General features: G+C 41.7%; 2 protein-coding genes across 2 annotated transcripts in view; one reads left to right on the forward strand and one right to left on the reverse strand.

The window, feature by feature from the left end:
* Positions 1-12,520: 12,520 nt before the first annotated feature.
* On the reverse strand, positions 12,521-13,497 carry LOC125171616 (C-type natriuretic peptide-like). Its single transcript, XM_047868810.1, has 2 exons — positions 13,142-13,497; positions 12,521-12,596 (listed from the first exon to the last, which is right to left on the reverse strand). The coding sequence occupies exons 1-2, from the start codon at positions 13,495-13,497 to the stop codon at positions 12,521-12,523; spliced, it is 432 nt and encodes a 143-aa protein (XP_047724766.1).
* TLK1 (tousled like kinase 1) overlaps positions 13,367-14,304 on the forward strand; it is a 150,395-nt gene continuing 149,457 nt past the window's right edge. Inside the window, exon 1 of the mRNA XM_047870347.1 lies at positions 13,367-13,711. Within this exon, the coding sequence (XP_047726303.1) occupies positions 13,573-13,711 (139 nt within the window). The 5' untranslated portion in view covers positions 13,367-13,572. The remainder of the gene's footprint in view (positions 13,712-14,304) is intronic.

Raw genomic sequence — 14,304 nt, forward strand, 5'->3', positions numbered from 1 at the left:
CATTATACCAAAAGCTTTTGTCATGTTTCACGAGAGTTTTCAAAGCAGTCATAACTGTGGCTGAATAAAAATATACCAAGAGGATATGCTATATAGTTGACTTTAGCTCTGTGATAGACATTTTTATTCCTAGTTTCCCCTCCCTTCCCCCCCCCCCACACATTTTGGATTTTTTTCTTAGGAAAGATTCTCAGAAATGAGAATATATTTGTGTGTTATATAGTTAATGTGTGTTGTATGTGTATAGCCAAATTACTTTCCAAAATGGTTGTACCAGTTTATCCTTGATTCCAACAATGTATAAAAATAAAAGTTTAGGGAAGCCTGGATGGCTCAGTCAGTGGAGCATGTGATCTCGAAGTTGTAGGTTCAAGACCCACGTTGGGTGTAGAGATCACTTAAAAATAAAATCTCCCCTCCCCCCAAATAATGCAAGTTTAACTAGGTACTTGCCATAATTTGATATTATACATTTGTGGCATGCATATATTGTTATTATATAGGTTTTACATTTTATTGAAGTAAAATATATGTGCACCAAAATGTACAAATCCAAGTGCACAGTTTGATGAGTTTTCAAAGTGAACACACTATGTAACCTGACCCTAAATCAAGAAACAGAACATTACCAGTATCTCAGAAGTCTCCCTCACACACCCCCAAGGTAAACCACTGTCTTGAATTTTAACACCATAGAATGGTTTACCAGTTTTTGAACTTTACATGAATGGAATCACGTAGTATGTAATTTTTCTTGTCTATCTTCTTTGGTTCAGCATTACGTTTATACAGTTCATCCATGTCCCTGTCGGTAGTCGTTCGTTAATTCTCATTTCTGTCGTAGAGCATTCCATTGTGTGAGTGTTCTATGATATATTTACTCTGGTGGACATTTGGGTAGTTTCTGGTCTGGGGCTACTTTAATCAGCAGTGCTGCTTTATGAAATTCTTGTAGATGTCTTTTTTTTTTTTTTTTTTTAATTTTTTTTTTTTCAACGTTTATTTATTTTTGGGACAGAGAGAGACAGAGCATGAACGGGGGAGGGGCAGAGAGAGAGGGAGACACAGAATCGGAAACAGGCTCCAGGCTCTGAGCCATCAGCCCAGAGCCCGACGCGGGGCTCGAACTCACGGACCGCGAGATCGTGACCTGGCTGAAGTCGGACGCTTAACCGACTGCGCCACCCAGGCGCCCCATCTTGTAGATGTCTTTTGATGCATCTATGTACGCATTTCTGTTGGGAGTATACCTAGGAATAGAACTGATGGATAATGTTTAGCTTTGGTAGTTATACAGCCCTCAGTTTTCTAAGGGTATCACTTTTCACTCCCACCAGTGTATGGGAGTTCCCAAGGCTCCACGTACTAGCTGACATGTTGTCTTTTTCACTCTAGCCTTTCTGGTGAGTGGTATTTCATTTGGCTTTAATTTGCATTTCTTCATTAACCAAACACGCTTAGCATCTTTTCATATGTTTTTTTGGCCGTTTGGATGTTCTCTTTTGTGAAGTAATTGTTCAAGTTTTTTGGTCCACTTTTCTACTATATTGTTGGTCTTTTCCTTATTGATTTGTAGGACACTTTTGTTGTTGTTGTTTTACATATTCTGAATATAAGTCCTTTACAGATATATGTATTGCGAGTGTATTTTCCTACTCTATGTTTGCTTTCATTACCTTAAATTGAGTCTTTTGGTGATCAAGAGTCTTTGGGTGATTATATTAATATAGTTTAATCTGTCAAATTTGTTCATTATGGTCAGCACATGTTATGTCCTATTTAAGAAACCTTTCCCTACCTGTAGGTCATAAAGAGATTTCCCTATGTTCTTTTTTTAAAGATTTATTTTTTATTCTCATATTTAGATCTACAATCCATCTGGAATATATTTCTCATGTGGGTATCTATTTGACAGACTAATTTATTGAAAAGATTGTCTTTTCCCCCAATGCACTGGGTATTAGTACTTAAAGTTGTTTGTTGTTGTTGTTGTTTCCAGTTTAACATATGGAAAGTGGTACCTCATCGTTTAATTTGAATTTCTTTTTTTTTTAATTTTTTTTTATTTAAAAAAAAATTTTTAATGTTTTATTTATTTTTGAGATAGAGAGAGACAGAGCATAAGCAGGGGAGGGGCAGAGAGAGAGGGAGACACAGAATCCAAAGCAGGCTCCAGGCTCTGAGCTGTCAGCACAGAGCCAGACGCAGGGCTTGAACTCACAAACTGCGAGATCGTGACCTGAGCTGAAGTCAGAGGCTTAACCGACTGAGCCACCCAAGCACCCCATAATTTCAATTTCTTGGTTATTTGGGCCATTTGCCATTTCTCTATTGTATTAATTAAGACAGGACAGGCTATAAATAACACATAAAGCACCCAATTTCAGAGGGTTAAAAAAAATCGGATTTTTTTTTCTGCATGCAAAGTCCAGTGCCAGTGTGCCTACCACCTTATAAGGCAGCTGGGCTCCTTGTAGCGACTGGGAGACCCAGGTTACTCGCATCTTGTGGCTTCACATTATTGTGTGGCATTTGTAATCCCTGTTAAAGGAGGGGAGTGTGCCGGTGGCACACAGACTCTCAGATCCCTGGCCTGGATGGGACACGCCTGATTTTTGCTCCAGTTCTATTGTCTATACCTGGTAACATGGTCGCCTCTCACTGCAAGTAACCTGGGAATGGTTTTCCCTTGTGCTCAGGGTGGAGAGGAAAACCAGATACCAGAGAGGTGGTGTTTCGACTACATTCCCATAATTAACTAATCCTATTTTCCACTTTGTGAATTGCTTGTGTCTATTGCAAGCACAAGGGGTATCTAATGTTTGTATTAAATCGAAATAACCTTTAAAATTTCTTGCCTTGAATTCTATTTTAACTTACTAATGCTATCTCTAATATAGTGCAAGCTTGCGTACTACATTTGTACCCATCCTGTCTTTTCTAGTCTTTTTGTGTTATTCCATTTAGATGTATTTTTTATAAGCAGCAAAGTATTGGATTTTAATTTTTAACACAATCTGAGAATCTTTTTCTATTAACAGAGAAACTAAATTTAATAACTAAACTTACAGGGCTTAGTCTCACTATTGCCATGTTTCTGTGCCTCTGTTTTCATGTATGCATGCTATTTCTTTTCCGTTTTGTCATTTGTTCTGCGGACCCGGTTTTGTTTGCTTTTATTTTCTACTGTGATTTTAGAAGGTCGGCATTCCTCTGGTTCTGCTGGTGGGTTCCTCAGAGGTTTACACAAATACTTTTAAAATCTACATCTGTTTAATTGTATCCACGAAAAGTCAAACAATAGTCGTTGGAAGCTCTATGGAGAAGGAGGTACCAAACATTTTTTTCCCCCATCTCCTGGTAATACTTCCTTTCGTTGCTCTTTATTAATCTACTCTGGGTTAGTAAATCCAATCATTTGAAAATATACAGGGTTTTTTTTCCCATAAAGTAATTGTTATTCCTACAAAACACTTGGATAATATCCAATAGTTCAAAGGCCAACAACAAGATCTGCCATCATTTTACACATTGAGAAAACCCCTGTTAATATTTTAGTATATTTCTTTTCAATTTTTTTTACCATATACATTTTATATGATTGAGACTATATTGTATGTATAATTTTTATATTCAGTGCTAGTCACTGTAATGCTCTTATAAGCAAATCAGTTGTTTTTGGTTATTGTAAAAATCTTCACAATCGTTTTAATGACCTTACTATATTCTATAAAGTAGATGAGCCATAAGTTATTACCATACCCTTATTATTGTCCATTTAGGATATTTTCGATTTTTTATTGTTATAAATAATGTTGAAAGATTGTCTTTGTGAGAAAGAGAAAAAAATCACATTGTTTTTCTAATTTAGGATTATTTTCTTAGAATACATTCCCAAGATGAAATCAGTGGGTCAAAGGAATAATTTTTTTAAAAAGATTTGTTTAAATGTTTATTTATTTTTGAGAGAGAGAGAGACAGTGCAAGTGGGGTGGCAGAGAGAGAGGGAGACCCTGACGCAGGGCTAGAACCCACAAACTGAGATCATGACCTGAGCTGAAGTCGGACGCTTAACCAACTGAGCCATCCAGGAACCCCAAAAAGAATCTTGATGCATATAGCTAAATTGCTTCCCAGAAGAAATCCCTTCATTATAAAGAAAATCTCAATGTAATTACATTTTACATAGTTCAATTAGGCTTAGCACCACCAATTCTTCTCTCATTATTAGTGTTTATATTAACTATGTCTGCAGCTAAAGTCTGTTTTAGATATCTCTGCCAATTATTTCCAACCCTTATCTTCCAAATCATGAGTTCTTTTTATGATGCAGTGATTCATGATTTTATGATTCATCAAATTGTGTCAATTTATGGGAGAATGTTCCTGTATGCTTTTTTGTTGATTACCAATAAAAATAATGCTTTGACTTAATTAGAAGGTTTCTCTTCTGCATGTTGAGTAATAGATGACTTAGTTTCAGTGGAGAAAATTACTTTTGTTACCAGTGTCCCTTTTCTCTCCCAACCCATCTCAACCCATAGAGCAAAGAGAATGCTAAATTAAAGATGCAGTTCTAGGAGGGATTGGAAAGTGTGTTGTGGCCTCTAAACAAAGCAAAAAAAAAAAAAAAAAAAAAAAAAAAAAAGGGAGGGGGATAAAAGCAAAGATTGAACTAAAAGTTCAAGACTGTATGAAACTGAAAATATCTTCAGTTTGTTTATGGAATAGATCTGGGTTCTGATGGTTAAATTTTGAATCTTGAAAAGGAAAGAATAATTAGATCACTTTTTGATACACTTCAAGGCCCAGCTAGAATTGCTCCTTTTTTAGGGAGCCTCAAATGTGATCTCTTCTGCCTCTAAATTCTCCCACTTACCTATACTTTACCCTTGGTATGAATCATTTTTACTTGGGATGGTAGTCATTTGCCTGACTATTCTTTGCTGTCACCACTAAGCTCCATGTCTGATTCACCTCTATACTCCCACAGCACCTGACAAATTGCTTTACCCAGGGTAGGTGCTCGATAAGTATTTCCTGAAACAAATGTTTATCAGTCCATAACTATTTTTACCAGTGAATATACAGGTCATCAAGTGTTCCCAAACAACTTTCTTTACAAAGTGCCCAAGATGAACAACAGTGAAGTAGCAGATATTTCCTTGAGGATTTTCTCATAGTGGCTCTTTTAGAAATTTCATTGTATGTTTGTTGATTTTAACATATTGTTTTCTTATCTTCTTCTCATGAGAAACCACCATTCATTTTCCCTTATATTAATGTTTCCTTAAAAAAATAAATAAATAAATAAATAACCTTCTGGGGCACCTGGGTGGCTCAGTCAGTTGAGCACCTGACTCTTTTTAAAAAAAAAATTTTTTTTTAATGTTTTATTTATTCTTGAGAGAAAGAGAGACAGAGCATGAATGAGGGAGGGGCACAGCGAGAGAGGGAGACACAGAATCCAAAGCAGACTCCAGGCTCTGAACTGTCAGCACAGAGCCCAACATGGGGCTTGAACTCACGAGCCGTGAGATCATGACCCGAGCCGAAGTCAGACGCTTAACCAACTGAGCCACTCAGGTGCCCCATTGAGTACCTGACTCTTGATTTTGCTCAGGTCACCATCCCAGGGTCGTGGGATGGAGCCCTATATCAGTTTCTGTACTGAACTTGGAGCCTGCTTGGGATTCTCTCTCTCTCTCCTTCTCCCCCTCTCCCACTCACACACTCTGTCTCTCTCAAGATAAATAAACTTGAAAAACAAAACAAAAAAACCCTCCTTTTCATTTTCTCATTAAACAACAATTTATTTGCCCTTAAATGTGTGTTTATATGCGTTGTGTATATTCACTTACAATTACAAGTGCCAGGGTTTTGGGTTTTTTTTCATTTTTTCCTAATTTTTGTTGTTTATTTATTTTTAATGTTTATTTATTTTTGATTATTTGTTATTTATTTTTTATTTTTCATTATTTATTTTTGTGTGTTTGTGAGCAGGGGAGGGGCAGAGAGAGTGAGACAGAGAACCCCGAGCAGGCTTCATGCTGTCAGCATAGAGCCTGATGTGGGGTTTGAACTCATGAACTGTGAGATCATGACCTGAGCTGAAATCTAGTCAGACACTTAATGGGGTGCCTGGGTAGCTCTGTCAGTTAAGTGTCTGACTTTGGCTCAGGTCGTGATCTCATGGTTTTTATGTTCCAGCCCCACGTTGGGCTCCGTGCTGACAGCTCAGAGCCAGGATTCTGCTTCGGATTCTGTGTCTCCCTCTCTCAGCCCCTCCCCAGCTTGCACTCTCTCTCTCTCTCTCTCTCAAAAATAAATATACATTTTAAAAAATGTAAAAAAAAAAAAAGAGTCAGATGCTTAATCGACTGAGCCACCTAGGTGTCCCTCTAACTTTTTATTATAAGTGTACTGTTTGATGACTTTTCACAAACTGTTTAACACATGCTTCTAAACAGCACCTGGCTTAAGGAACAGAATATTACTTGCATCTCAGAAAGCCTCTATTTGCTTTATGGTGGCATTTTTTTACTTCTTTTTGGAGGGGAAAGAAATTCTCATCAATATTTGACATTTCTATAGGGGTACTTGACTGGCTTAGTCAGAAGAGCATGTGACTCTTGATCTTGGAGTGGTGAGTTTGAGCCCCACGTTAGGGGTAGAGATTACTTAAATAAATTAAAATTAAAAAAAAAAACCTTGACATTTCTATAAGTGTTTCAAAGTTTCTAAATATGTATGAGGTTATAGACATCTCTACTTATTTTTGTCATGTATCTAATTAAGAAAGATTTAGCACTTTATATTCCTTGGAAAAGCATTAAGTGATTTTGTAAATCTGGTTTTTAAAAAATCTTCATTAGTATATTTTTTGAGAGAGAGAGAGAGCAGGGGAGAGGCAGAGAAAGGGGGAGAGAGAGAATCCCAAGCAGGCTCCACACTGTCAGCGCAGAAGCCTGATGTGGGGCTCAAACTCACGAACAGTGAGATCATGACCTGAGCCAAAATCAAAAGTCAGATGATTAACCGACTGAGCCACCCAGGCACCTGATTTTGTAAATCTTAAACCTGTGTATTTGGAAAGATACTGTCAAAAAGTCAAGAGTGTTTGATGTTAATTTTTATAAAAACCACTGTCACTTTCTGTGCCTACAAAAAATTTCATATTGTAGAAACAAAGTTCAGTGTAAGGTGGTGAAAATCTTATGTGATAAATTTATATTTCAATTTAATCAGTAAAACAGAATGAGTGAAGTAGAACACTAGATTACTTGGTTTTATATGTTTTCTTAATCACTTTTCTAAGTAGGCTTAGTTAAGAGATACACTGTTGATTTTAAATCTGCTGTTTGAGTACTGTTTGCTTGTTGTACTTTGTTTTTGTAAACATGTTGTAATACTCATGTCCTTGGCGACAGCCTCTAGCGCACTCTGGGGAGGTAATATTGTTCTGAAGCTGATTATGGTTTTTTAACCTCAGGCAACATGAATCAGTTTTGAAAATCCAGTAATTCTAGTTTTGTTACATATAGATCAATCCCTCTCCCCCATAAGTTGATAAACCTGAAGGAAGCCGTTTCCAATGCTGGAGAGAGCAGAGGAAGTGTGACCTAGCATATAATGCACAAAACCCTGGAACAATCTCTACAGGGATGTGTAAACCAAAATATTCAAGCAGGCTTTGTGAATTGTGCAGGGTAGTTAGGACACAGCAAAATGAGAATTCTTCATAATCCAATGTGATGGAGTCATCTGTCTAAGCATCTACCAAAAAGACTATGGAGGTGGCATATTGCAATGGTAGGACAGGCATCTTCAGAGCTCCCGTCTGTGTGCCTATGTTTGGACAAAGAAGGAAATCAAATCTGGGGATGAGTCCAAGCAGAGGAGACAGGGTGGGCATCTAAGTTCAGTCTGATGAGAAGGCAAAGCTTTCTTCATTTCTTAAACATTTGTAAGATAATATTTCGTACATATAAGAGTAGATCAATGCGTAGCTTAAATAAAAAGAATAAGACAAACATACCTCTTACCTCCACCCAACTTAACACGTAGCACATTTATTGATGCTTATCTATCAAGCCCCTGTCTGTTCTCCATGAGTACATCACCCCTTTTCCTTGGCAGAAGTAACCACTCTGATTTTGGCTTTTCATTCCCTTTTCTTTTCTCTTCCTAGTTTTGCCATATATACATTCCTAAACAATATATCATTTAGTTGGAATGTTTATACATGGAGTAAACTGACTTCATCATTCTTTAATTTGTTCTTTTAAATCAGCATTATACTTGTGAGCATTTTATTTTTTTATTATTTTTTTAATGTTTATTTATTTTTGAGAGAGAGAGACAGACAGAGCACAAGCATGGGAGGGGCAGAGAGAGAGGGAGACACAGAATCCAAAACAGTCTGCAGGCTCTGAGCTGTTAGCACAGAGCCCAACGTGGGGCTTGAACCCACAAACTGTGCGATCATGACCTGAGCCAAAGTCGGATGCCTTAACCGACTGAGCCACCCAGGCGCCTTGCTTGTGAGCATTTTAATTGTTGAATAATCTCCTATTGTGTGAAGATACATATTTCTATTTATTTATCCATTCTGTCGATGGGCATCTGGGTGGTTTCCAGTTTTGGGCTGCTATGGACATTCTTGTTCTTATGTCCTATTGCACACAAGCAAGAATTCCTCTAGGATATATTCTTTGGAATGGAATTTTCAGGTCATAGAATTCAACTTTACTAGGAAGTACTCATTAACTACTCTCTGCTTAGTTCAAAAGGGCCAGATTTAATAAATAAAAATACAGCATGCTCAGTTTGATTTGAATTTCACGTGAACAACCAATACTTTTTTAATGTTAGTACGGTCATGAAAAAATTATATTTCATCTGGAAACCCTAACAAGGTCAGTAAACTTTACCGAATCACAAACATTGGCCAATGAAACATGAGGGGGTGGTGGAATATTTGGTCCTTTTTCCCTCTGCCAGAGCGGCCAACCCAGTTGTTAGCTCAGGGGGCTCAAATGCTTGCTAACCAACTATATGGGTAACTAATTGGCTCAATCAATGTGCATACGGCATCAACTCAATGCCAGGCAGGTGCTAGATGCTGGGACTATAACTGTAAACATGAAAGACAAGGTCCTTGTCCTCTCTAGGCTTTTAGCCAAGGTGGGGAAACAGAACAGTAAAGAAATGATGTATGCACTATGGGAGCAGCGGTATGCTGGTGAGGAAGCCCTGATTTGTAGCCTTTGATGCCTTTGGGGTTGTAAATACTCTTACCATGGCTGGCTTCAAGCTACCAGTGTGACATCACTGAACTCTGAGCTGGGAAGAGATGTACCCAATCTGTTCTCTGGGCAATATCAATGGGCTCAGACACCACACTGTAGGGGGAATATTCAGGGCACTTTTTCCATTCTGTAGGCTCTTTTCTGGTTGGTTTGGGGAAAAGGAACTTCGGCATTATTTCCTCAACTTTGGAATGAATCAAATAATAAATATAAAATGCACTTATTATATCTATAGTCTTGTCTGCTTTGTAACTATTTTTACTATGGCATATAGAGTCTAATAAATGTAGTTCTAAATTATGATTAGTATATAGATGGGAGCTAAGATATCCCCTTTGGTATATGACCTATCAGAAGACCCTCCTGCATTGCTCCCTCACTTGTATCCCGGCTAATCCTCATCATTCATTTATCCCATAAATGTTGACAGAGTGTCTGTGCCAGGCACTGTACTAAAGCTTTGAGTCTGGCTTCATGGAGCACTCAATTCACAGAAAGAACACTTCCCCCAGCTCATCCTGATTCTTTCTAGGCAGGGTTACTGCCTTCTCACTTATTCAGTTCACTCCTGTGTTCTCATGCTGGCTTTCCCTCTGGGCATATTTTCCCAAGGAAGCTTGCCAAAACTCCCCTTTCAATGATCCTTTCTTGCTTTTCCAGAGATTTCTCCATCCCCAGAGTGGCAGGTGTTCCTTTCTGTCCAAATCTGGACTCTCCTGACTTTTCTGTACCTTTTCCTATTGTGTAAATTGTCACTCTAGCCATCCTATCTATCTCTATCAAATAATTTTTGAATGCCTCTGTACTAGCTGATGTGCAAGATGCAGGGGAGCCTCTAGTCACCCTCTACGTTTTCATTATCATAATCATTTTATAAAACCATCTATTTGTATAATTTTTATGCTTTACTTAAAAAAATAAAATGATTTATTGTACCAAATTTGGAGATCATAAAGGAGAAAGAATAATTATCTAATGTCACAATCCGAGGCTAGCAATTAGGAACTATTTGGGGTGCACCCTTGCAGTCATTTGTTATGCATACTTACAAACTGGAATCATACCCACCTTTTCACTTACTACAGTGTGAAAATTTTATCATCTTTTTCAGTATTCTTTCAAAATCTGATTTTAAATGATGACACGATATTCCATTTTCAGGCTACGCCACGGTTTATTTAGTTAACTCTACTGCTGGCAGCAGCCTCTTTACAAGTAAGTTAGCGTTGATGATCTTTAATGTAAACTACAGGAATGCAGGAATCAATCATTTTATTGTCCTTCCTAGGCAGCACTTGTAACAATATATCTACATTGAATTATGTATATGCTGTGATACTCTATTTACCATTTAAAATAAGAGGAGCAGGTGAGCATAAAATGTAACCTAGGTTGGTATAAAGATAACTGGAAGCTGTGGAGAAGGTTGGAAGATAACCCACCATCAAATCTCTTTGGTTGGGTTGTGTTGACTACAGGAGAGGAGCTAAGCTCTGTAAGAAGTCTTGGCATTGGTAGGAGATTTAGAGACCACCTAGTGGTGCTAACCTTTTTCACAGGTGAGGAAATTAAATCAAGAGGGATTGTTATCTGCTGAGACTAATACCCAAGTATCTTGACTTCCTCTGTCCTATTCTCTTTTCATCATACTCAGCTGACTAAGCTCACTTTTTTTTTTTTTTTTGAGAGAGAGAGAGAGACAGAGAGAGAGAGAGCAAGCATGAGCTGGGGGGGGGGGGGGAGAGGGAGGGGAAGAGGAAGAGAGAGAATCTTAAGCAGCCTCCACGCCTAGTGCAGAGCCCCATGTGGGGCTCAATCTCACGATCCTGTCATCATGATTTAAGCCCAAATCAAGAGTCAGGCACTTACCCAACTGAGTCACCCTAGTGCCCCAAGCTTACTCTTAAAATACAGAAAGAGCATATATTTACCTACATGTCCTTACAGGAACTCTGTTTCCCCCTTAGAGTGCATGTACTTTGGTATAAAAGTCTAATAATGGTAAGGTCCTAGATACATATCCAAGAAAAAGGAAAACATATGTCCACACACAGACTGCTACACAAACCAATGATCATAGTAGCATTATTTGTAATGGTCTCAATGTGGAAACAATCCCAATGTTCATTAACAGGTTAATGGATAAACAGGGTTCTATTCATACAATGGGCTACTCTGGCCCATTAATTATTAAGTGCAACAATGTAGAGTAAACTCAATTATGTTGAGAAAAAGAAGCTGGATGAGTACCAACTATATGATTCCATTTATCCAAAATTCTGGAAAATGCAAACTAAGTGACAGCAGATCTGTGGTGACTTGGGGATGCAGTTGGGAGTACAAAAGGAGTATCAAAGGTAGAGGAAACTTTGGAGACTGATGGATATATTCATTATCTTGATTATAGAAATGGTTTCACGGTTGTATACACATCAAAACCTATACTGTATACTTTAAATATGTGCAGTTTATTGTACATCAGCTATACTTCAAAAAGTTGTTTAATTTGTGAGATCTACCTCTTTAAGTTTGAAATGCAGAACATGACTAAGAACTCACTGAAGAATCTGAAATATAAGAAGACTAAAATTACTTCTGGTGATAACTGACAACCAAGGCTCTATTCTAGTATGATAGTTTATCTGAACATAACATTACTATGAGAAATGCAAAGTCATAAAAATAAAAAATAGAAATGACATTTTTGTCCCCCTGGTAATCATACCATTTCCTCATGCCTGTACAGTTGCTCTATATCATAATCTTTTTAGTGTTCTAGTCAATTTGCTTTCTTAAAGGGAGCAATAACCTTGTTGTTTTTCCTGAGCTATTACACAGCTACTTTATGTACAAGATGCCCAATCCGTGGTGTGTCTTCTGTGTGTGGGTGTGAAGGTGTGGAGAAGGCTACTCTGTATCTATACATTTTGGCAAATGCTGTAACTTGCTTTGGGATTTTCTAGCCATAACTCAGCGGCGGCATGAAAACAAGTTGGAACTTTCTAGAAACCATACTCTCCTACAAGATGAACACTGGATAGTTTCCCTAAATATGTGAATTCATTAATCAAGTTTTTTTCTATCCAGATGATTCACTTACTGTCTTAAAACAAAGAACTGTACACCACACATAGAGTGCACAACACCGGTAAAGATTCTTTTTAGAAAACGTTCATAAAGTTTTATTTTCGCCCTCCCCCGCCCCCAACTTATTTTCGTAGCTCTTCTATTCGGTAATCACTACAATTCTGCAGACCGGGAGACGCACGCAGGTTTTTTCGCACACTACAAAGGGGAAAGAAAGAAGCAACTCTTAACTTTTCAGTTCCATTTTGAGAAATGATCACATCGAACTCCTGAGAAGGACAGCCCAGCGAGAGCAGAAGCATTTCTCCCCAGGCTGGGTGTGGGTCGGGAGCCAGGCGCGCTTCCGCGGGAGGGAGGGGGAGTCAGGTGGCAACGGAGCGGGAGCCAGTGCCGGCGGGGGAGCGTGCGGGGTGCGCCTCCCTCCGGCCGGCGCGGGGAGGCCGCCCCCGCGCTCTCGAGTCAGCCGGCCCGGGGCTCCCGCGCCGCGCTGAGATCCGCGGGTGCGCCAGGGGCGCCCGGCACCCGCGTCTCCTCCCTCACGCGCTCGCTCCCTCTCCACCCCCCCACCCCCGCCCCCAACCCCTGGCAGGTCCCTCCCCCATGCCTGCTCCCGCGGCCGCCGCCGCCGCCGCCGCTACCGGAGGCACAGGAGCCTCGCGATAGTGTTTGCACAGGCGGCGCGTGACGCCGCCGCCGCCTGTAACTGATGCAGAGGTTACCCCGCCGCCTCAGCCGCCACCCACCGCCCGCCGCCGCCGCCGCCGCCGCCGCCACCCAGGCGACGCCGGGGGCCGACGCACTGCAGAGGTGCCGGCAGGTTCCGCTCGCGGAAGTCTCCTCGGCCGGCGCAGCCCGCGCTTCGCCTGCACTCCTCCGGGCGCCCCCTCGACGCCTCCGCCGCCGCGCTCCTTCCCTCCGCCTCTTCCCCGGCGCGCCCGCCTGCTCCCTCGCTTCTCCCCCTTTTCCTCCTCCCCGTCCCCTCTCCTCCCCTCACCTCTTCCCTTCCTACCTCCCCCCTTCTCGGTTTCCTCCCCCATCCCCTTGACTCTCCCCTCCCTGCCCTCGCTCCCTCGCTCGCCCTCAGCGCGGCCCCCGCCATGACGGAGGCGGGTGCCGGTGCCGTTGCCGCCGCTGCCGTCGCAGGGGGGGAGTCGGGTTCCCAGAAAGTAGCTTGATGAGTGTCCAAAGTAGCAGTGGAAGTTTGGAGGGGCCGCCATCTTGGTCCCAGCTCTCCACGTCTCCAACCCCGGGCTCGGCGGCGGCGGCCAGGTCCCTGCTGAATCACACGCCGCCATCCGGGAGGCCCAGGGAAGGTAAGCGCCGTCGCGCCCGCGCCCGCTCGCGGGCCTCGTCTCTCGCGCCGCGGCCCCCGCGCCCCCCGGGTCTCCTCCGCCGACCCCGGGGTGGGGGATGGTGACGAGGTGGACGCGAGGCCGCCCGGCTCCGGGGAGGTAGTGCGTTGGCTGTGGGTGGTGGTTCGCGGGTGGCGGCGGAGACGGACGAGGGGGTGCGCGCTGGTGGGGACGGGGCGAGGCGCGCAGACTCGCATGGGGTTCCTAAGAGCCCGTGCTGCTAGGGTGGGAAGCCTCCCCCCGGACGCCAGCCCCTTTCTGCTCCATTTGCTAGTACACTCAGTACTCTTAACCTCCTGGCCTCCGGTCTCTGGTGGGTTTTCCCTCCCGTTGAAGCATTCATCCTCGAGCCCCCTCCCCTTCCCTCGCGCACTCCTCCCATAGAGGCGGTCCCCGCTCTGCGAGCTTTGCAGCCCGGGACCTGGAGGATGCCCCTCGCTAGCAGGGTCCCTGCCCTTTGGGGGAGAGTCGCTTAAATTATCAGAGCCGACTTTGATCCCCTGCCTGGCCCCTTAGAGCAATTTAAACGGCAGACTGACTCGTGGGCAGGCTTT

The sequence above is a fragment of the Prionailurus viverrinus genome, chromosome C1, assembly GCF_022837055.1.
Source record: "Prionailurus viverrinus isolate Anna chromosome C1, UM_Priviv_1.0, whole genome shotgun sequence".
In the NCBI taxonomy this organism is placed as follows: Eukaryota; Metazoa; Chordata; class Mammalia; order Carnivora; family Felidae; genus Prionailurus; species Prionailurus viverrinus.